The 24,057-nt window shown below is 42.3% G+C and overlaps 1 protein-coding gene across 4 annotated transcripts in view; it reads left to right on the forward strand.

Annotated features, from left to right (window-relative positions):
* SHROOM2 (shroom family member 2) overlaps positions 1–24,057 on the forward strand; it is a 180,439-nt gene that overhangs the window by 61,369 nt on the left and 95,013 nt on the right. For all 4 annotated transcript variants that reach the window (XM_067553010.1, XM_067553007.1, XM_067553008.1 and 1 more), the window contains exon 2: positions 1,556–1,707. In XM_067553010.1, coding sequence (XP_067409111.1) covers positions 1,556–1,707 — 152 coding nt within the window. The remainder of the gene's footprint in view (positions 1–1,555; positions 1,708–24,057) is intronic.

Genomic DNA, 24,057 nt, shown 5'->3' on the forward strand with positions numbered 1-24,057 from the left:
TGTTGAAAAAACAGGGCAGTTTTGTTGGTGGGGAGGTGACTGTAGCGTGTACACCAGCACTGTTTTGTCGACAAAAAGCTAACTTTTGTCGACAAAACTCTCTAGTGTAGACCAGGCCGAAGAGCTGAGCACCTACAACTACCATTGAAGTCAGTGGGAGCTGCCAGGGCTCAGCAAATCAAGCTCTTTGTTTGTTTGTTTAAAGATTAACCATTTGTATAGTCCTTACTAGGTTTATCTCATGTGTGTCGATGGAAATTGTCAAATGCTAATTCCTCATATTTTATCTGCCTGTCTATTCGTCTGAATATTATGAATAGTTTGATTAAAATTTGACCAGTAACATTTTCTATAGTCAAGGAAAGGCACTAGCATAACAGTATATGCGTTCCATTGACAGGAATGGCTACGTTACCTGGGCATGTGACACATTCAATCTTTCCTTATTGGTTCTCAGATCTCCTTCTCTTCTCCCCACCAGAACTGCCGTGTAGTTCTATCAAGCACTGTAAAATGCTTGTTTTATTAAAGGAAATACCTTCTTCCAACCTTAGGAATTAGTTGTTACACACCTGATTGATTAAGTTAGTTCGTATTTCCCAGACACAACTAGTTTCATAATATTTTGGTTAGCACAGCATGTCGAATATCTTTTGGGTGGAATGTTGTTATGGTGTTGGTGTATCTGCTATCTCATCTGGAAATCTAGATTTTTAAAGTGTTTGTCCAAGGCTTTATTTTGCAAGCATGGTTAACTATATTGGGCAAGCATTGAACAGAGCTGAGATTGTCAAACTCAAGATCACAGGTGCCCTTGCCTTTCACACCAAGGACACATCTGTACTCATAGCAATACAGTGGCACAGCTACAGCACTAGAGCTATGCTTCGGTAGCACCATAGTGTAGACACTTCCTACAGCAATGGAAGGGGTTTCTCCATCTGTGTAAGCAAGCCACCTCCACGAGCAGCAGTAAGCTAGGTCGATGGAAGAATTCTTCTTTCAATGTAGATGCACATAAATGGGGGGGTAGGTCAGCTTAACTGCAGCACTCGGGTGTGAATTATTCAGACCTCTGAGTGCTGAAGCTATGTCAACCTAATTTTTCAGGCCCTAGATTGTAGTGTTGCAGTCTTCTACTCAGGTAGCCCTTCCTTTCCCTCTTTTGTCTATGTTTCAAACTTAGATCGAACTACCTATGTTGATACAACTGCTCTGGAAGGTGCATTACTTATGTTGATGAAAAAATCCTTCCGTTGCTGTAGAGATATCTGTACCATAGGTTTCAACTGCATAGCTGCTGCTGTAGCATCTGTCATGTAGACATGTTCTCTCCCTCATAATGTTTATTTCTGTGCTATTACTTTAGCACTTGAATGGCTTTTAACAAGTAAATAATTCTTTTTATTTTAACCACCTCAATGTTACTAATTACCCAATTGTTATATAGTACCAATAAATAAAATGAATGTTTTTCACTTTTTAATCTTTAAAAAAAAATCAAATAATTATTTGTTCTCAATCCTTTTTTCTCTTTGAATTGTTTTTTCTTCAGATTGAAGAAGGGAGCAAAGCTGCAGCTGTTGACAAGCTACTGGCTGGAGATGAAATTGTCAGCATCAATGACGTGGGCCTCTCTGGGTTCAGACAAGAGGCTATCTGTCTAGTGAAAGGTTCACACAAGACTCTAAAGCTTATAGTGAAAAGGTAAGCTTGTGACATACAGCCAGAGGGCCAGATGTGGCCTGACTCTGCTTTTCAAAGCAAAGGGGCAAACTAAATCTGTTAAAGAGCAGCAGCAATGATCTGGTGTTTTACTTTTTTCTTTGCAGGAGTCTTATTAGGTGGTGTTCACATTTTTATGTACAAACTTTGTATGTTACTTCTTCCACAGGAGCACAGAATCGCCATGAGATGAAATGCTTATGTAGGCATTGTATGGGGTGAATGTCCAGGGGCTCTGGGGTGCTGCAAACAGAATTATTTCATAACTTCAGTTTCTAATTCAGGAAGAAGGGAAGGGAGATGCCAGGCTTGCCTTGGCATTGTGGCAATAATTACTGTGTTGGGTGCAACAGTTGCACATGTGAATGTGATTGTGAGGAATTGGTTATATAAGGATGTGTTGGCAGCTCCAAGGTACAACCTGGAACTGTGAGACCATCGTGTTCCCTTAACTCACCAGCCCGGGCTTTCTTTCACAATGCTTTGCCAGTGACATGCAGCAAACCACTCCAGGTGCTGTGATCACTCAGCCATCAGCATGTGGAGATCCACACCCACCTAAATTGCAAGAAGGCTCTCCAAGCCACTCATATATAGAGAGAGAGCGGGCAACAGCCAATCACACTAGTCCCTAGCCTTGCACCCCAGAAATATACCATCTTTACACTGCTCAAGAATCCCTTGGACAGTGCAAGCTCATTAATTAGTTTGCCACTCCAACAAAGGGCAGTGGATGTGCAACAACCCTTGTTAACCTGACCTGAGTGTGTCTAACATTTCAACCTAAAACACACTGTTTTAGGAAAAATATAAAACATATTTATTAACTACAGGAAGATAAATTTTAAGTGATTGTAAGTAGCAGGCATAGAGATTAAAATTGGTTATATAAGAAATAAAAAATAAAATCGTAATCTAAATTCTACAGATGAAGCAAGATTTGAATCAAGCAGTTTTTGGATGTTTCAGGCAGTTTACAGTTCTTTTTACATATGCAGAATTTCCTTTTCAGCCTGGGGCCAATCTCCTCAGTCCAAAGTCTTTGTCTTCCAGATGATTTTCCAGGTGCTGGAATGGAGGAGGAGAGAGGCCAAGTGATGATGTCACTGTCCCTCTTCTATACTTCCTTCCAGCTGCTAGAAAGATCCTTGCTGTGTCACATGAGTTAGGCTGTCTCCATCATGTACATGCCCTCGAAGTAGTCTCTGGGATGGCCATTGGGAGAATGGATTCCCCTTAATGGGCCATCAGCCCATGTCTGGCCAGTGTTTGTTGCTCCTTTGTTGCCACTGAAAAGCTAGCTGTGGTCGTCTCCAACCTCACAACATATTTCAGTAACACACATATAGCTAAACTTGATGACATCACATACAATGATAGTACACACAATTCAACAGGATGTTCAACAGATCAAGACTTTTTAAACGATACCTCACAAGGCATGTGTTGTGCAAAACATATCATAATCATATTACAGTGGTGAATATGGAGGTTCCAAGGTACTATTTTGAGGTACAGAGTATCACAGAGGAGCTGAGTGAGAATCAGTTTTCTCATTCCACAAGAATTTTTGAGATTTAAAAAAAAAAAAAAAATCCCCATCCTGAATTGGGATGAGAAGTTAAAATCTCAAAAATTTCCGTTAATAAAAAATCGGGGGTGGGTGGGGGAGGGGAAGAGTTTCAGTCAGTTCAATGGAAATGTTTCAATTTCAGTCTTTTACATTTGTACTATAAATTAGCTCAAATTTGGAAACAGCTTTTTATATTGATTCTTAAAATGGACAAAGATGTTTTGACAATTTCAGTAAAATGTTGAAAAAAGTTTCAAAACAGGAAATCTGTTGAAACTGATTCTTTTCTGCAAACAGTTTCAGATTTGATGAATCAACCTTTTTTGAGGGAAAAACATCTTGTCAAAAAATTTCTGACAAGCTGTCTAGTCATGTGCATTGTGGATGGTTGTGTTTTGGAAGTGAAAAGTGTATTGTTGTACAGCCCAAGAGAATGAGAACTCATTTGAATAATATGATGATTGGGTGATACGGCACATGAATTTAGATTGGCTTGAATGTTAATATAGCCTTAAACGGTGATCCTTGGTTTTTGGAGATAGCATTGATAGGAAATGACCATGAACAGTCTTTACTTTTAGATTAAAAAGGATTTCTAGTGAGGAAGGAAGAAATTAGCAGAGCTGTTGAATCTATCACCCAGACATATGGTGCAATAACTTATAACTCTATGAATAACAGGTTCAGGGAGTTCTACCAAAATTTGTTCTGCACCAGGAATAATAAATAAAAATAAAAAATGGTCTTGCTTGTGATATAAATCGTACTGGTCTCCATCAATTTGATCCTGCATTGGCTCCTCTGTTGGAAAAGATTTCTCATTAGCAGATGTTGCATCAGCCATCTGTGCTCTAGATAAATGGTCTGCTTATTTGGTATCTATACAATCTGTAAAGACAGCATAGCATAAGTACCATGAATCATTTTCTACTCTGTCTAAATCTCCCATAATTTCCAGGCACATTAAATATTGTGATTATTAACCTACTGTGTAGAATCTATGGGAGTTCTAATCTGTCTGGGATACTAGTAGGTGTTTTTTAATATCCTAATGTAGGCTTAGTACAGCTTTAACATAACGTTGGGGTGAATAGAGAAAGTTCAACCCTCTCATAGAGGCAACTCCTGTCCCCTCCCCTATGCTGTAACAGGCATCTTTTTGGAGCCAATAAATCATTTATTCACTGGATAGGGTTTTGCACTTGGATGCACAGGAAATGCCCATGCCCTTCAAGCTATACAGACCAGACCCTAGGTATACCCTGTGATTATTAAGGTTAAGATTTTGGTAAAAGTCAGGGTGAAGAAACAAAAATTCATGGAAGTCACAGCCTGTCCCTGACTTTTACTAAAAATACCCCGGAGGAGGGGGGATAAACAGTGCTGCTGCGGCTTGCAGCTGCTCCAGCCCCACCGCTGCTTCTGCAGCAGGGCCTGACTGCTGCTGCTCCAGCCTCAGGGGGGCTGACCCAACCCCAGCTGCTGCTCTGGTGGGCCCAGGCTGGCCGCCAGTCGGCTGTTTGGTGGTCAGTTGTTCCAGCAGCCGCTGCTCTGTCAGCCTGAGGGCTGACAGGTGCTCCAGCCCTGCCCCAGAAGACGTCCCGGAAAATCATGGAATCTGTGACAGAATCATAGTGATTATTTAGCAGACATTTGGGTGCAAGGCTGGTGGATTCTCCAGTCAATCCCTTTCCATCCCTCTTTCTCCCCTTTCCCTTCCCCACTTCCATCACATGCAGAGGGCACAAACAACATGGCTGGTATTCTATCAATGAGGCTGAAGTAGCAGCTCTGGAATGACCTGGGAAGGAAAAAAAATACTTCTTCGACTCTTGAAGAACTCACCATATCACAGCCTGACTGTTCATTGGAGCTAGGATTTATCCCTTACCCAGTTCACACCTGTGTCATTTTGGGATGTCTGCATTTTCAGGAAGACAATAATGTGTTGTTTGTTCACATTCTGTGTGTGTTTGGAAGGTTTTCTTCATAGCCATATAGCTAGAAACATGATTTTTTTTTTAAATGAAAATTTAAATTATGCAAATATCTATAAATCCTCATTGCATACTTTCTATCAGAGGGTTCAAAGTAGTCAGGGTATTTAAAAAAAAATTAACTAAAGGAGACAGGTTCTGCTTTCTCTTATCCCATCGTCATCTCTTTTTAGGGGTGATGGCTACACAAATCCCTGGACTTGATCACTGAAAGAAAACATTTTTTTTTTTCTTAACCTGCAGATATTTCACTGATTTGCTTTAGTAGACCCTGACTCACCAAAAGCATCTCTGTATTGTTGACTTTTTGTTTGTTTGCTTACTGTGTATTCTTTGTCAAGCAACATTAACCTTTCCCTAGAGTGTCAGTTTCTAATACTCTATTTCCTGTGTGTCAAAATGATGATTTATTTTAAGCAAACAACTAATGTCCTATGTGAACACAGAGTGAGAGGCCTTTCGATTCAGCAACCAATTGCAGAGTTGGGTCACGTTTCTCTGTTTAATAATTATGTTTGGTCCTAATATCTATGGGAATTAGGTTGGGGGAGAAACTGGAAGGCTATAATCTGGATTTACATCAGGTTTTTTCTTTTGCTTTTTGTGATGTGTGGTGGCAAAGGATAACTCTTTCTGCAAGAATTAGAATGAATCAAGGCAGAAAAAATAGCTTATTTTTTATTTCATATAGAAAAACCTTTTTCTAAAATGATACTCCTCTGGAATAGAAAGTAAACGCTGTTCAAATGCTTTCTGGGTTGGTCCTACTTCCATGATCTCTTTACTATTTCTGAGCAGTTCACACATTTGAAACTATTCCATCCAAGTCTTACACTTTTATTCTTCACTTCTTTGCCTTATGCCATCATATCTTTTTTCCTTATTCCCAGCATATCTAATGTCTAAGTACTTTGGACATAGCAAGCACTAGGACTTTACTGTGCATTCTAAAAGTCCAAATTGTGGCTGAGGCTTAGATGGAGCTAAGGCTCAGGTGAAAAAGTTTTGCCATAATGTTCAGCATCCTTAATTCACAATCCTGAGAATAACTTTCATTTTCCTGAGGTTAAGGTGTAGTTCTCATTTTGCTATTGTGGATAAGTAGTGTCAATTAGCTATCACAGAATTATTTATTCTGCCACTTATCTTTAAATAATCAAATGTCTGAACTGTTTAGAAAAAATAAAATTGTTGGTATCTAAATAAAACTGTTTTGATACGGAATTCTGGCACAGATCTGCAGGCCACTAACATACTACCTTTGTTTGTTGATTTCTCTTTTTGAAATGCAGCAGGGTAGAGAGCTATAACTATATAAGCCAGCTACAAATATTTGCCACTATTGAGTCAGTCCCATAATACAGTCCTGTTTGAAAGTAGTTTACAAATATTGATGATTGAACAAGTGCAATGTTTCTTTGGTCTTGAGTTGAATGAGGACCCTGGAGGATACATGTTGCTTAATCAAGTGGGTTTATTGAAACAAAAACTGTTAATTACGTGCTAGTTATCCAGTGTTATAGTGAATCACTTCTTGTCAGTGTCTTTTTTGGAGAACTAGAGAAGAAAATCCATAAAGCAAATATTTCTTACAGGAACAGTCTGATTTCTCTTGATAAACATGTACACAGTAGTTTGTATACACATATGGATAAAATAGCTCAGTACCATTGGTACTAAATAAGGGATTGTGTGTGTATTTATATATAATAAAATGTGAGCACACCATGTTTAAATGTTATTTCCCTAAATTCCATTCTGGTTATGGGTTTATGACGCTTGCTTCCATTCAGTGTGTCAGAGGAGTAATTCTTTTTAATGTTCTGAATAATTGTTTTCATTATAAAGTGGTGAGATGATGATTATTATTATTATAACAATTAAACTGTCAAATAATTATAGTTTGTAAATCATGTTCTTCCAGTTGGACTCCTGTAGGAGAAAGGAACAATAGTGTGACCTCTTAAAAAAAATACCTAGAAACTTAAGTGGGGCTGAAATGCCGCTCTGCACTACACCCCATACATCTCAGGTCCTTTGGTATCCATCTTGTAGCCCACCTCCCCATGTACACAAACTTACACTTGTATACTGGGATGTCCATCCCATCATTCCCCACCTCACTCAGTTCCCTAGGAACCTGCATCCCCTTCCTTTGCAAACATGTCTGTCTTTCTCCCATACTGGGGTTCCTATCCCCAGCTCCCTACACTCACAGCGGAGATAGATCCAGGGCCAGGAGACAAGAGTCGTCCCCTCTATGGCTTTCTTTACACCCAGGTCCTGCATACTGTCATTCAGATTAACAGGGGTAAGGATGGATGAGAAACCTTTTTCCTGTTCCTTTGACCACTTTCCCTGCTGACTTGATTGGCTCCTGGAGCCATCAGCACAGTGCAGAGCATCTGAAGCTGGAGAAAGAGAAAGAGAAGCAGAAGCTAACACAGGCATCCCTTCCCTGCAATGACTTCTGGTGATAGGAGGCTGGAATTGCTGTTTAATTCAACCAGCTGCCCAGGACTTTGGCCAGAACTGCAGGTACCTGAGCCTGGCTTTAAAATCCTAGAGTATTACTGCAATGTGTGTAGGTGACATTTTTTCCTTGGAAGTATTGTTTTGATGACTCTTTAAATTGTAAAAATGCAAAATGTGCTCATTTTTATAAATCAGAAGATGGATATAAAATTTTAGAGCACATTCAGTTTCCTAAGTGCACTCTGACCGTTATAATGTATCTAATAAAATAAAATAAGGAAAAAGATCAGGATCAGAAAAAAACAAAATTACATATAATCTGAATTGTAAGTACACATGTGGAAATTTAGAGTCGTCTTTATTTGCATGTTGCATCATTTAAAGAGCCATCCTCTAATTGTGGCGCAGCTGTGACAGAGCAGTTCAGTATATGTTCAGAAGGTCTCCCAGATTCCACAACATGCTGTACAGTCTGCATCACATGACATTTTAAGATAAGGCACTAAATAAAAATTAGAAGACTTTCTTTTAATTCTTCTAGTGCTTGCTCATGTTGCTTCCATGTTAGGTGTATGCACGCCCTCATGAGTGGCTGTCAGAGACTTTTTGCCTTAGTGTTATCCGTAGGGCCGCCTCTGGCACCCTCTGGAGCCCCACACTCATGCTGCAGTGCATGAGGCGCCACTGGCCTTGCGCCCCCTCAGTTCCTTCTTTCGACACATGACAGTTGTTGGAATGGCTTTCTCTCGTGCGTTCGTAAGTGCCTAGTGGTTCTTTCATTGCTAGTTATTGATAGTTCTTGTAAATAGTTTGATTAGTTAGTTTGTAAGTTAGAGATAATAGTCCTGTTGGAGATGTTCACCCAGTGATGGGGCATGACCGGTCCACAGGCTTCAAACCGTGTTCTGTTTGCCACAAGCCTTTCCTGCTTAATGACCCTCCTGGCAGTTGCTTAAAGTGTTTAGGGGAAAAACACATAAGGGATAAGTGCAAAATTGCAAAGGCTGCAGGTCACGGGCTAAGAAAGACAGGGACAGTTGCCTGAAAGCCCTGTTAACAGAGGTGGCACTCGGACCAGTTTCAGAACCCTCCCGGTTGGACTCAGCACTGAGTACTTCAGTGTCTGTGCAGAGCACCCCGCCAGCACCGAGCCCTTCTCGATGTCATTTGCCTTTTGCCGGGGCTGAAGAAGTGGCAAAAGAAACAGCGCGATCAAGGCTATTCCCCTGCGCTGAAGAGGGATAAGAAGGCAGGTAGGGCAAAGGACCCATGTTGGACCAATCACCTGCTCTGGAGCGGCTAGAACCAGCCTCTCCTTCCAGAGCAGAAAGCCCTTGGAGGAAGCCATCCTGACACCTGGGTACGGAAGGGGGTCCCTCTGCCTAATGGTGCCCTCGACGCTGGAGGCCTTTCAAGTGGCCACGGACATGATGGCCCTCTCATAGCCTCTCACTCCACTGGCCTTATCCTCGGCACCAGAGCCAGTAAAGGCACCTGTCTCCAGGGATAAACCTGCCATGGGGCCACCACAGTGGTCAGTTGACTGGCATCGGTCCCGATCTTGGAATCAGTCCATGACACCTTGGCCAAGATCTCAGAGATCTTTGCCATGGTGCCGGTCGTCTCGACCCCCGAGCTGAAGAAGAGACTCGCTGGTTACATATTGCTAGTACCGGTCATCGCCGTCGCGACATTAGTCACCAGTAGCACGGCAACGTTGACAGGCCTCTGGCACTGATTGCCAGCACCATGCAGCCCGACACTTCATTGCATGCCGCCGTCTCGGTGCCACTCCCTTCCAATATGGCACTTCTCGGGAATCCCATCGCTGGTCACCATCTCCCTGGTAGTGCTTCCCGATTCCTGCAGCTGACAGGAGGAGCCACTGTCAGCTCCACCATGGCCCTTGAAGGGGGAACTGTACTCCTCGGAGTCAGAAGGAAAGCCCAGTCACCAACCTCAAAAACACATGTCGGCGGGCATACCACCATTTGGTGCTGGTCCAGCAATAGGTGCCTGGCCTCAAGAACAACGGCCTCTCCAGTGGCCATACTGGAACCCATGCAGGATCTCAGGGGCACCAGGACTCTACTCACTTCAATCCTCTGTAGCTACATCCAGAAAATGACCCACGGCACTGACTGGCACGGTGAGGGACTTGGACACAGGATCCGGTATCGGCACCAAACTACAGGACCCGGAGGTAGAGACAGCTTCCTTTGAAGAGGAGGAGGTGCCACTCTCTCCCCTGGCATTACCATAGACGTCCTCATCCCCGGAGGAGGTGGTGGCCGGCCAACCTCCCCCAGTTTTGCCAGATGACTTTTGGGCTCACCAAAACCCCTTAAAAGGATCATGTCCAACCTGGGCTTGAAGGCTGAGGAGCTAACAGAGCCTACCGACGGTCTCTTTGACATCCTGGCAGTTATGGCATCAGCTAAAGTCACATTACCGGTGCACGAAGGAGTGCTGAAGGTAGTCAAAGCCCGTTAGCAGACCCCATCCTCCTTACCAGCATTATCCAAAAGGACCAAGAAGAAATATTATGTTCTGGCCAAGGGATATGAACACCTGTTCTTCCACCCACCTCCAAGATTCTTGGTGGTGGCTGTGGCAAATGAGCAGGACAGGCAGAGTCAGGTAAGTTCAATGTTTAAGAGCAACGACGCTAAGAAGCTGGACTTGTTTGGAGGAAGAATTTATTCCACAGCCTGTCTTTAACTCAGAATCTCCAACCAATAGACATTGCTTGGGAGATACAATTATAACATTTGGAACTCTGTAGACAAATTCAAGGACTCTCTGTACAGGACACCAGGCAGGAGTTTGCGTCCATGTTGGGAGAGGGCAAGATGCTGACTAGAGCCTCCTTCCAAACAGCGCAGGACATTGCTCATTCCGTGGCCCGGTCAATGGCTTTGGCGGTATTTATGCAACGGTGTTCCTGGCTGCAATCCTCAGGATTGTCTCAGGAGGTGCGGCAATCTATACAGGATCCCCCATTTTACGGGAACACCCTATTTTCCGAGCAGATTGATACCAGGCTTCATGGCCTGAAAGACTCCAGGGCCACTCTGTGATCACTTGGCCTGTATACTCTGCAGGGATCTAGGAGACAGTTCTGGCTGTCATGACCACCACTTAGATATTTGAATCAGCAATGGCAAGGAATCTATAAGAGAAGGGACAAAGATAAAGAGTTTAAGCATCGCCATCCCACTTCATCCTCCTCTGCCACCCAGTCGGGGCCTGCACGCCATCAGGATGGCCCACGGCAGGTGTTTTGAAGGTGCCCCAGTCTGGCCTCAAGATTTCCCCCCCTTCTACTCTCCATTTATTTTTGAACCAATGGCTCCCCTTCCTTTCCGCATGGGCCTAGATTACATCGGACCATTGGATCCTCAACACCATTTCAGATGGCTACACCCTGCAGCTTTCTTCAGTCTCCCCTCCCCTCCCATCCTTCCTCCCTGTTGTTTTTCAGGGTCCGGCTTGCTCATCTATATCTCCGACCTCTATAGTTGTGGCTAGTGTCAGTCTACACTCCCCGAAGGCAAAGTCTGAACCTTTCGGTCACAGTGCCACTGCATGTCCAGTCATCCCTAACTTGGTGGACAAACCCTCACTCAGTTTTACAGGGAGCGCTCTTCGCAGGGTTTTCCTCCTCAGTGACGCTAATCTCTGATGCTTCAGAGCTGGGGTGGGAAGCTCACTTGAACGACCTCAGCACATGGGCTCTGGATGCAGGAAGATCGCTCCCTCCACATAAATGTCAGGGAGCTCAGGGCGGTATGCCTGGCTTGTCAGGCATTTCTTCTTCCCTGTCTGGCTGGCAAGGTAGTCCAAATTCTGATGAACAATACCGCAGTAATATTTCACATCGACAAGTAAGGCAGTGCTTGATCATCACCCTTGTACCAAGAGGCTATCCGCTTATGAGACTTCTGCATGCAGAACGCCTTTCACATTGTAGCTTCATATCTCCCAGGCACCAGGAATGCACTAGCAGACCTCCTCAGCAGGTTCTTTTCACTTTCGTCACAAGTGGTCACTTCACCCAGAGGTTGCCAGCATGATTTTCCAAAGGTGGGGGACTCATCGAGTGGATGTGTTCACATCCAGACAGAACAGAAAGTGCCACCAGTTCTGCTGCATCCTCGGGCTCACCAGAGGCTCTATGTCCGATGCTTTCCTGCTCATATGGGGCAGAGATGCTTCTGTACGCCTTCCCCCTAGTACCACTGGTCCACGGGATCCTGTTGAAGATCAAGAGGGACAAGAAGAAAGTGATAGCCCTGGTGTGGCTGCAACAGCACTGGTTTGGCACCCTGCTGGAGCTCTGAAAAGCAACCTGCTGGTGCTGCCACGTTGGCCAGACCTTCTGTCCCAGGACAATGGTTGTCTGTTGCATCCGGACCTAGCATCCCTGCACCTGAAAGCATGGCTGCTGCATGGCTGAATGCAGAGGAGCAGGCTTGCTCAGTGTGAGTTCAGCAGATTCTCATGGGCAGCAGAAAGCTTTCTACCAGAGCAATATACCTGGTCAAATGGAGGCAGGTTCCGATCTGAGGCCCAACAGGAAAACTTTCTCCTCACCAAACCTTAATACAGTCTATATTGGACTACCTGTTACATCTCATGCATCAAGGCCTAGTCCTTGTCACTTGAGATTCATCTGGTGGCTATCTCAGCCTTCCATCCTCTGGAGATCAGTTTTCTCCTATGGCATGATGATCAGATTCTTAAAAGGCCTGTAGAGACTTTATCCCCAAGTCAGAGATCCTATTCCTCCCTGGGACCTGAATCTAGTCCTTTCAAGGCTCATGCCCCACCCCACCCCACCCCCTCGAGCCATTAGCATCCTACTCTCTGCTGCTCTTCTCTTGGAAGGTTTCCTTCCTGGTGGCGATCACCTCAGCACAAAGGGTTTCCGAGATTAGAGCTCTCATCTCAGAACTGCCGTCCACAGTGTTTTATAAAAACAAAGTCCAGCTGCGACCCCACCCAGCCTTCTTACCAAAGGCGGTATCTCAGTTCCACAATTACCAGGATATATTCTTGCCTGTGTTCCTCCCCAAACCGCATAGATCCAATGAGGAGCGTAGGTTGCACATTTTAGATGTTGGATAGGCCTTGGCCTTCTACATTGAAAGGACTAAACCCTTCTGAAGTTTGACACAGCTCTTCATCGCAGTGGCAAAAAGGATGGAAGGTCTACCGGTCTCCTCCCACAGGATCTCCTTGTGGATAACCTCCTGCATCAAGTTCTGTTATGAACAAACAAAAGTGTTTGTACAGCTCACTCGACCAGGGTGCAAGCCTCATTAGCAGCTGTCCTGGAGCAGGTGCTAATCTAGGATATCTGCAGAGCTGCTACATAGTCTTCAGTTCATACTTTCGCATCCCATTATACTATCACACAGGAGACCTGAGATGATGCCAGCTTTGGTAGAGCAGTATTGCAAGCAGCACATCCATGAACTCTGAGCTCACCTCCAGGGACACTCCTTTTGAGTCACCTAACACGGAATCGACATGAGCAGGCACTCAAAGATGGAAAAAACGTTTACTAGCCTTCTGTAACTGTTCTTCTTCAAGATGTATTGTTCCTGTCCATACTATGACCCTCCCTCAATCCCTGCCGTCAGAGTTGATGGCAAGAAGGAACTGAGGGAACACAGGGCCGGTGGCATGTCATATATCGTGACATGAACACGGGGCTCCAGAGGGTGCCAGAGCAGGCTTTATGGACACCACTAAGGCAAAAAAATCTCCGACAGCCGTGCATGAGGGCATGTACACACCTAACATAGAATGGACATGAGCAACACATCTCAAAGAGCAACAGATATGGAAGGTTGGTAACTGTTTTCTATGTTCACAAACACTAGTAGGGTTGTTATTTATTTTTCTTTTGCTGATAGGAAATATGCTTGAAGCCAGGGGTAACCTTCTATATTGTGTATGGAATTAAATGCAACCTCCTTGGGGACTGAAAGCATTGGCCCTTTCATAGCACTCTGAGTAGTTGGTTGTGGTTTCAGAGTTGAGCTCAGTTTTCTGGTTGGTATTAAAAGGACTGTCATCCTTAAGGGCTCTTTTATTTTTCTTTTCTTCCCTTACAACTAGAAAATGGACATTCAATCTAGGACTGCATTCAGTAGTGTTTTTGTATAGAAGTGAGTACCTGATATAACTGTGGTTTTCTACATATTAAAATATTTTGCTTGACGATTGAAGGAACAAAAGGAACAGAGAATATGCATAGCTATATTTTAAGCCAGTATCATCCAAACAATTAGTCCATTATATTGTAGAGTACTGCTCAGTAAACCATCTTTAGTCACAGAAAGGTCAATATCTGTAGAAACAAGATATAAGGCCATTTTGGCATTAAATTCAACCCAAGTTTTCTTGATGCTTGGCTCATTCATATGACAGGCAAAAATAAATTGCAGCAGTTACTCTCCTTTGTTGCTCTGTAAGCATTCATTCCCCTGTACTGAAGCACATCTGTAGTCTGGACCGACTAAGAAAAGTTATACTTATTGCTTGCATTTTCAGCCAAGCTTTTGGAGTAGCTCACAAACCAGAGTTTATCATCTAACATCTCATTTTCTCCTTCCCCTCTCCCCCCTTCTCAATCCCATTGTTTTCACTTCACAGCAGTACACTCATCTTGTATGCAGCAATCCTTATGTTAATAGGTGCGCAGGCCCACTCTGGCACTTCCCGGCCTCCGTTTTACTTTCCGGAAAAGTGGTCAGGGTAGGATCAGGGCCCAAGTATAATTTTTTTGGGCCCAGTACAAACTTGTAACACAGGCTCCCTCCCACACACATACCACAATCCCTCATCCCATACATATAATCTCATGAGCCATGAAAATTTTTTTCCTCATGGTAATGGGGGTTGCAGCCTGGGCTGGGCCCCCCAGGGCTTCTAGGCCCCGGTAAAGTGTGCCCTTCCCCCCCCTGCCATGTGGGTGTCCTGGGTAGGATGTTTATGTATTATCTTGGAGTGTGAACATTTCCTGTTACGAGAGGATGGCTGCAAGAAGTGCGTACAGGCGTGCAGTTCTAGGCTCAGATCCTTCAGACTGGCTGAGCTGTGTTTGGAAGAAGGTTACTGGGGATGGTTATGCAAAGGGTTAAGCCACCATTACTTTCCCTGTCATGGGTTGGCCAGGGACTGCGCCAGTCCTTGGTTTATAGCAATCAGTGCTAGGGCTGGGTATGTCCCCACTGCTATACAAGTGCTAGAGCTAATGTTGATGGAGGCTGCACTCTATATTGGAATCAAGGTAGCTTGCAATGATTGATAATTAGAGAATTATTGACTTAAAACAAAGTTGTTTTTGAGTGTGAATGTATTTCACAGCTATGTTAGGATGTGTCCACTGGATCTCGCTGATGTAGACAGGGCATTGGACTCCTTCCCTTTCTTTTCATTTGCTCTGTTGCAGTTGGTTCCTGATTCCCCCATAATCCTGCTGCTCTTCTAACTACAGTCCTTCAGCTGCCCAACCTCACTCTCTCTCACCAGGATGCTTTTGCTTCTCTTCTCTTCCCTGTCTCCTCTTCCTTTCTCCCACTTCTGTGCCTCATGTCCCACAAATGCCCCGTTTGTATATGATAGGAATGAGTGCATGAAACAAACCAGATGAAGGGGTTTTTGCTACTTTGACCACTATCCATTCTATTACACTGTAATGATGTAGGAGATGGCGGAGAGCCACTGATTTCATTTACAAATTAACATCTAGAGCAAGTATGTTTTCTTAGTTTACATATGCCAGAATTAGAACAAATTTATGAGAAGCGGGAGAATTGTTGGAATCATTAAGGGGAGACATAACCTGTGACAAATGTATTTGAAAGGAGATTGTCAAGACTAACAATGTCCATTTTTAAATCACAGAAGTTCATATTAATTAATTGGTGGGGGGAAGGGGCATTAGAAGAAAAATAACTTCCATGTGGTGATACATATATGGTCAAACAAAGCGCATGTAATAGGCCTCCCCACAGTTTGTTTCTGGTGAGGTTTGTTCCCCCATCTGCCTAACCACTGGACTAATCGTTTTATTTCCTCAAATATGGAGTGGTAGCATTTCAGTACTCCCCTTGACTGTGAAGGATTCTGTTGAGACACATCACTATTTTCCTACCTCAGCTGTCTGGTTTTTTTCTGGGTTTTGTTCTGTTTTTAAGTTCTGTGCACTGTTGTTGACCCCTTACAAGTTTGTTCTGATTGTGGTGGGGCCATTGATATTACTTGGTAGGTCACGAAGGCTGCCTCCTGGTTCAGTTCCAGGAATCTGCTCAGCTTTAGGCTTTTGTTTTCAATGATACAGGAATGAGTCGGCAAGATGACTGGCTAGCACCACTTCCATGGACAGACCTTGCATTATTATTATTATACCTAGTTTCCGAGAAGGGAAAATGATTTGGTACTTTGAACCTGTTGTTTGCCTTTGTTTAAAAATACGATTTGATTGTGGAAACCCTCTCATATGTCATTGATGTGATAGCTGCCATGGTTAAAAAGCAGTGGCTTTTTGATTCCAGTTTCATAGCTTTTAAAGGCTAAAAGGGACCATTATGATTATCTTATCTGACATGTATAATACAGGCCACAGCATTTCAGCAAGTGAGCTATGTTATGGTGGTGTTTTGCGAGGCGCTTTGGGCAATGCACAGAACTTGGTCTCTGGGAGAGGTTTGAGATCAGAGTCATATACTCCTACTCAGCAGGATTCTTGTGGAAAAGAATGTCTCAGCAATTAATTTAATAGGTAGTGTGGCAGCTGTGAAATTATTCTTTTCCTCCTTGGCCTGCTGGTATTTTGCAGAGAGTTGATTAAACTGAAACAAAGCAGAGTCCTAGAGTTTAAGGCTAGAAGGGGCCACCAGATCATCTAGTCTGAGCTCCTGTAGATCACAACCACCAACACCACCCAGCACCTGCACACTGAACCCAACAACCAAAATTAGACCCAAAGTATTACAGCCTTTGGAAGACTAGACTATTATGTGCCACAAGCAGAGTATAGGAGGGACTGAGGTGCACCAGTGCTCAAGGCCCCCACAATGGCAGGGCAACAATTGAAATATACCTAGACAATCCTGGTAGGTGACCCGCATCCACATGCTGCACAGGAAGGCAAAAAGCCCACAAGGTCACTGCCAATCTGACCTGGGGGAAAATTCCTCCCTGACCCCACATATGGCAGTCAGTGAGACCCTGGGCATATGAGCAAGAACCAGCCAACCAAGCACCTCAGAGAGAGAATGCTCCGTGCTACCTCAGAACCCTGCCCCTCCCCCCCCATCCCATTTCGAGTCATGGCCATCCCTGATGCTTCAAAGGAAAGAGATTTTAAAACAACAACCAACCAGATGACATTTTGGCAGGGGAGTTGAGGGGGTGAGAATCTTTTCCTGACCTTTGCAGGTGCCCAGTTGAAACCCTGAAGTATGAGCTTTTAAGAACATAAAACAAACCAGAATTGAGCCCCAGGACTGTTCAGTCTCGTCTCCTATTATCATAAGCAACCCTGTCGTGCAGTCACACTCTGACATTTTTCCTGCTTTCTGCTAAAACTAATGAAGTGGGTTTCGTCTGGCCCAGAGAAAGAGTTCATATCTGAGGACCTTGAAACCATGTCTAGTACTGAAGAGTGGCCAGTCCAAAGTGCCCTAGTTGGATAATTAAATTTACAAAAAAGAAAAAAAAAGTTGTCTGATTCCTCTTATTTGAGAGCAAATAAGTTTCTCCATGTCTTCTCAAAATGCTCCCTCTCATCAAAAGCCAAAATGACTTGTATTTCTCATCCTGGAATGGGGTTTGTAAAACACTTAACAGTATGACTTGGGGGTCATGGTGAATAATCAATCAACTGAACATGAGCTCCCAGTGTGACTCTGTGGCCCAAAGAGCTAATGCGATCCTGGGGTGTATAAACAGGTGAATTTGGAGTAGGAGTAGAGATGTTGTTTTATCTCTATTTGGCACTGGTGTGACCACTGCTGGAATACTGTGTCCAGTTCTGGTGCCTACAGTTCAAAAAGGATGCTGGTAAATTGAAGAGAAGAGCCATGAGATTGATTTAAAGGATTAGAAAACATGCTTTATAATGATAGACTCAAAGAGTTCAATCTATTTAGCTTAGCAAAGAGAAGGTTAGGGGTTGACTTGATAACAGTCTATAAATACCTACATGGGGAACAAATATTTAATAATGGGCTCCAGGCTCACAGAGAAATGTATTACATGATCCGCTGGTTGGAAGTTGAGGATAGACAAATTCAGATGGGAAATAAGACATACGTTTTTAATGGCAAGTGTAAATAACCATTGAACAATTTACTGAGGCTCTTAGTGGAGTCTCCATTGCTGACGATTTTTAAAGCGAGACTGGATGTATTTCTACAAGATATGCTCTAGGAATTATTTTGGGGAAGTTCTATGTTCTGTGTTCTGCAGAAGGTCAGATCACAATGGTCCCTTCTGTTCTTGGAATCCATGATTTAACGGTTAAAAATAATTCAATTTTTCATTAAAGAGAAAGATGCTAAATTCTCTGAGTGAAGTACATCTACATTAGCTGAATAAGATACGGTGACAGAATAAGCTTTTAATTCTATTAAGTCAGAATAAGGGCTTGATAGATTGATACATCTCACCCCTGATTTGGCATATATCAGTGGTTTAACAGGGAATAACAAAGAAAGCTTGACACAACTTCAGGGAGGATTCTATGGAGGCAAAATATAATTACCTGGTCAGACCAGGTTGACATCCTTTCTACTCCCTTCCTTCACACACCCTCCCAAAACTTTAATGACTACAAGTGGCAAATAACTTGGTGTTACTCGGGAGGGGTGGGGGTGGCATCAGAAGCAGCCATGCCCTTCCTTCCCCTTTCACCCCACTACAGGTGTAAAGAATTACCAACAATACTTACAATAGTAATGTTCCATGGAGGTCTGCCATCTAAATTATATCCTTGTCTGACTTTGCGTAACATGTGACAGATGATGGGATCACAGCACCAGCCAGTGCGACTGTGTGTGCTCGTTGGTGAGTCATCTTTCCTGAAACTCACCTCCCACACATTCAAATGAGAGAGAGAGAGAGAGAGAGAGAGAGGAAGTGTGTGAGTGAGTGAGTACTTGTAAGCAAAGAGCTAAAAGTATCCCAAATATTCTGTCATACTATAGATGCTGAATAGGACTCTTTAGAAAATGGTTATAAATTGGTTGAGACTTAGGACAACATTTTTAAAAAATGGGTGCATCTAACCTTTTGAAAAAATTTGGCCTTAGTTTCTTGGTCAGTTTTGTCCTCTAAGATCCATATTAAGACTGATCAAAATATGGTGGGTTTTATTTTTAATTGAATCTGTGGGAAAAGGAACAATTTTTTTCATTAATTCAAGTTTTTGTATAAAATGTTGGGTGGTATTTTTTCCTGTTTTCCTGCCTTCCTTTTTCCTCCCATCAGCCATGTTTTCTTTTTCCATTTTGGCCTTAAGTGTGTGAACAGGGGAGGAAATGAAAAAACTATCCCCCAAAATGTTTTTGAACAGCTTTGGCTGAACATTTTTTTTCTTGAAATTTTTCCATTTTCTTAAAAAGACCATATTTTCAATGAATAATTTTTAAAAAACATTTTGACCAGCTCTAGTTCATATACAGGCAATGAAATACATTTGACCTGATTTTTCAAAGGTTCTGATCCCCTGATGCTCCTATTGACTTCAGATGTTCAGCATCTTTGACAATCAGGCAACTTATTTTGGTGCCTAAAGCCTAAATTTGGGACCTCTATTTTTGAAAATTTCAGTTGGATTTTGTGAAATTTCAAGCCATTTTTAGTGAATTAAGATGTATTTGTTTTTGCAGTTTATGAGGTCACCTGTAATGGTAAGATGAATAGAAGGATTTGAAATTGATCATGTTTTTACCCTAAACAAAGAACACAGAATATCCTTTCTTCAGGCAGCATTACTTTTTAGCTGTGGTGCTCAGCCTGTCACTTAAGTCAGCCCAGAAGTTCTTTCAATTGTAAATATGCCTCTTTCCTCATTTTTCTCATTGATTTTGAAACCTGTATGTAAAATATTTCTTCATAAAATTGGAGGAAGTGCCATACTGAACTTGATAGAACTGGAAAACCTATACACAAAAGAGAGAGTAAGTAGCTTTCTTTTTAGGTGTAAGATTTTCTGTACATTTGGAGTGAATTCTTCTGTGAATGAGTATGCTGAAAACATGAATCTTTCAAATATTTCCCTGTAGAGCAGACCACCAAGCGGATGGCAGAGACTTCATCATAAGCGAGGTCTATACAGCAACAATATGGAGCTTAGGTATTGCACTTGTCATTTGAAGTGCATTACAAACATTAAGCTTTTCAACACCCCTCTGAGATACACAAATTCCATATCCATTTTCAAGGTGGGCGAACTTAGGCACAGAAAGTTAAGGAATGACTCAGTGACAGAGTTGAGACAAGTACCTTGCAGTTCTGGCTCCTTGCTCCCTACTGTCACAACCAGACACATACGCCTCAACTAGTTCCCAAATGGCATATACGTGATTACTGAAGCTGAAGCACTCTTCCTTCACTGGCTCACCTGTGTAGTGTTCCAGATAGGCTATTGCTCAAGCTGATTTGGAAATGCTTTACATTTACATGGAGATAGCCAGCATTTGGAATGCAGTTGATAATGAAATACAGTTCATTTGGGCAGCTATAAACCAACAAACCCGTTATGCCAGCCACTCCAGACACCCAGCACACCCACTGTCTCTCTCACACCATTATAAACAAGCAGGCAAATTAATCAAGTTATTCATCTGACAGGTTGGGAGGGAAGAAAGCGAGAAAGATTGTTTTGAAATACTTGGGAGGTTCTCTAATACTTTGGTCATGAGAGCTAAATGGCTAGATACCTAGCTTCTGATGAAGACCTACAAACAATGTCAGAACTGTATCAATTAAATGTTTCCATGCTGGCTTTTTCAACTAAGGAAATGAATCTTTTTTTCTTTTTTTTGTAGACGTCTTTAAAAATCTAGTCATTTCATACATTTTCTTTTAATGTATTGGTTTTCAATTGTTTGACAAATTCTCTGTCTTCCTCCCCCCCCTTTTTATAAAGATTATAATTTTAAAAATTCAGGAAAAAATGTTAAAGTAACCACCATTTTACTTTGGTTGTTTTCAGACTGGATGCTTCAGGGCATAACCTTTAGCAAAGAGGTTTAGGAGGAAATTTCCATTCGAGGCAAATTATTGCATAATTGCCCACGTCATGGTTTCTTGCACCTTCCTGTGAAATGTTTGATACTGGCTGCTGGCAGAGGCAGAATACTGGGAAATGGGAGACCTGGCTCAGTCACTAAGACACAGACTTCCTGTGTGTCTTTGGGGAAGTCACTTCACTTCTCTGCCTCTGTTTGTTTCTTTTCCTATCCTTTGTTTAGACTAGAAACTCTTTGGAACATGGCATGGGTCTGTAGTGTGCCTGGGATAGCAGGATCCTGATCCTTGTTGGGGCCTCTAGGGAATAAAGTGCGATACTTTGAAATATGGGATGCTCTTATGTGGTTTCCTTTTTTAGTACTCTTACTTTCTTCAGTATTTTAGGGTTAATATTTAGTTTTCTAAGAAAAGAACACCCCGCCACAGCAAAGTGGGTGATAACACAATGGTGGTTTACATACATTCTCTTATTTTGTCTAACTCTATTGTAACACACACACAAAAAACCATAAAAACATTGTTTGTTCTTTTTTCCCACCCAAAAAAGGGTAATAGTCTGTGTATATCTACCCTGCCAAGAAAATCCCATGGTGCCAAAGCTTAGCGCCTGGGTCAGTTGGGGAGTGCAGATGTTCCCGCTTGGACTGGAATCTGGTGAGGGGTTAGGGTCTCAGAACCCAGACTCCAACCCAAGCAGGAACTTCTACAATGCTATTTTTAGCTCTGCAGCCTGAGCCCCACAAACCCGAGTGTCTCAGAGCCCTGGTCAACTTTCTTTGTAGATTAGACATACCTTTTATTCATTCCTTATTATACTGTATCACTACCTTCTTTGGACTTGTAATGTAACATTTTCTTTCAATACAAGCAAAATTAGTTGTGAATACAGCTGGAGGAGAAGTGGTAAGTCGGTTTTGAGAGAAACTTCAGAAATTTCAAGGTTTTTTTTTTTTTTACATGGAGGAGAAAGAGAAAGTATAAATTGTGCAGGCTTTGCTTCTGCCCCTCTTCTGCCCCCTTCCTTTTTCCTTTATTCATTTTGCCACTGAAAAAGGAGGAGAAAAGGAAAGGAGGTGAGAAAACAATAACTGAAACATGGAAAATAATTTTTTCACTTTTGTTTAAAAAAAAATTGGAAACTTTCAAATCCCCCCAATATGTTCATTTTTGAAATAGCCCTTAATTTTTTTAAGAGTCTTGAACAACATTTTTTGACCACCTTTTGTGAAATTAAACAAATTTTGTGAAGTTAAAACAAAACACAAATTGGGTGACCTCCTAAAATCATCCCAGACTAGTTAACTTGTAACTTTTATTTGCAACTTTGCAACTTAAATGGTGACAAATGACTTAAAATGACTAGAGTATTTCTGGGAGTCTGTGTAAAGATATACCTGTACAGAAAGCAGAGATTTGAACTGTTGGATGGTAGCACAGATCAAAGCTTACCTTGCTCACCCTTGTTTGCATTAGTACAGTTATGTCAGTGGTTGGCCGTCCCTGTTGCTGAAATTGGGGCAAATTCCCTCTGAGGCCTGAATATTACAAAATGTCAGAGCCAGTTTGTCTATACTGAGATTAAAAATAAATTTTTCACTTGTATACAATGACAGTTTCTAAACACTCAGTTAAAAGTAATACTTTCACAGCATATAAAAATGAAACCATTCCTTTCTAATAGATTAGTGGGAAATAATTCCAGTCCCCAAATATGCTATTGCATATGGAGGTTATTTTAATCCCATCTCTATTTACTACCTAATATGAAAAGTCATTGTTGACTCCAAAAGAAAGTAGCATTGTGGGTTTGGGGGGGAACATAGCAGCTATTCAGTTACAATAAGTATTTTAAAATGGTTCCCACTGATGTTGTTTTCTTGAGAGTATTTGTTTAAATTTGCATTACTGAACTTCTTGTTTTGAAGATAATATTATGTTTTCCCCCCACTGTCTGGGGAATGTTTGTGATCCATGTTTTCACAAAGTCCATAAATGTTGTAGCCATATCATCTCTGGTAGTGATCTCTTAAACTAAGCAGGGCTAGACCAGGTTACTCCTTAGATGTCACACCCCCAAAAAACCCCAGGGTGTTGTTGGAAATGGTGTTACTAATTCAGTTGGTGAGGACTTTTCTCTGAGGTCAGAATACTATTGTCGTTATGACATTCACTCTTAGTTTACTCATGCCAATGATGGCTTGTCTATGCTGGAAAAATACATCATGTCAGAAAATATATTAACCGGTATGTTTTAACTAACATTATGCTAAACATAACAGGACCTGCATAGGTATGTGTTAACTATTCTCCGTTTAACCTTGTATACTTTTTCTAATATATACCAACCCTGAACATGTAAGTAAGTACAGTTTTACAACCCTGCCCTCCTGCTTGCTTGGCATGTATCATTCAAAAAAAAAAAAAAGAAAACCACCACCACCAGGAGTTTTCAGGTACACTTGACCAATTTGCATTAACTTACCATTGCATAAGAAACACTATCATTTGCATAATTGTTTAATGAGCTGTGGTCTTTCAGATGAGATGTAAAACAGATGGCCTATTTGTAGGGGAGGTATTTTTCCTGATGTCCTAGTTACATTCCAGTTTAGATAGTGTATTCTGCTTATTTAAAGCCTACTTGAAAGGAGGCATTCTGGCCCCTTATATGTTGCAAGGAACCAGGCAAGTATTGCCCTACTGCAGGTACTGGGGTGGGAAGGCATAGGCAGCTGTGTATTGGCCCTCCTGGAAGTGTTGAAGGGGGCAGGCCAGGAATGACGATTGTGGACAGGAGATTTTGGGCCCATAGCATGAGCCACTATGGCTATTGTGGCTTGTGGTGTAAGCCATAGGCAGCATTGAAGAGGCTGCTGTAACTCAGCGTACACCAGGAATGCACTTCCTGCTAATGTGTAGTGGCAATGTGTGTGTGCTATTAAACAGAAGCCACATTCCACCCTGGGCATAGCTGCATTTTAGTGCTGAGTGAAGCAGTTTTAATATGTATGT

The sequence above is a fragment of the Emydura macquarii genome, unplaced genomic scaffold (genome assembly GCF_026122565.2).
Source record: "Emydura macquarii macquarii isolate MOO-44397 ecotype Brisbane River unplaced genomic scaffold, CSIRO-AGI_Emac_v2 contig_1424, whole genome shotgun sequence".
Taxonomy (NCBI): domain Eukaryota; kingdom Metazoa; phylum Chordata; order Testudines; family Chelidae; genus Emydura; species Emydura macquarii.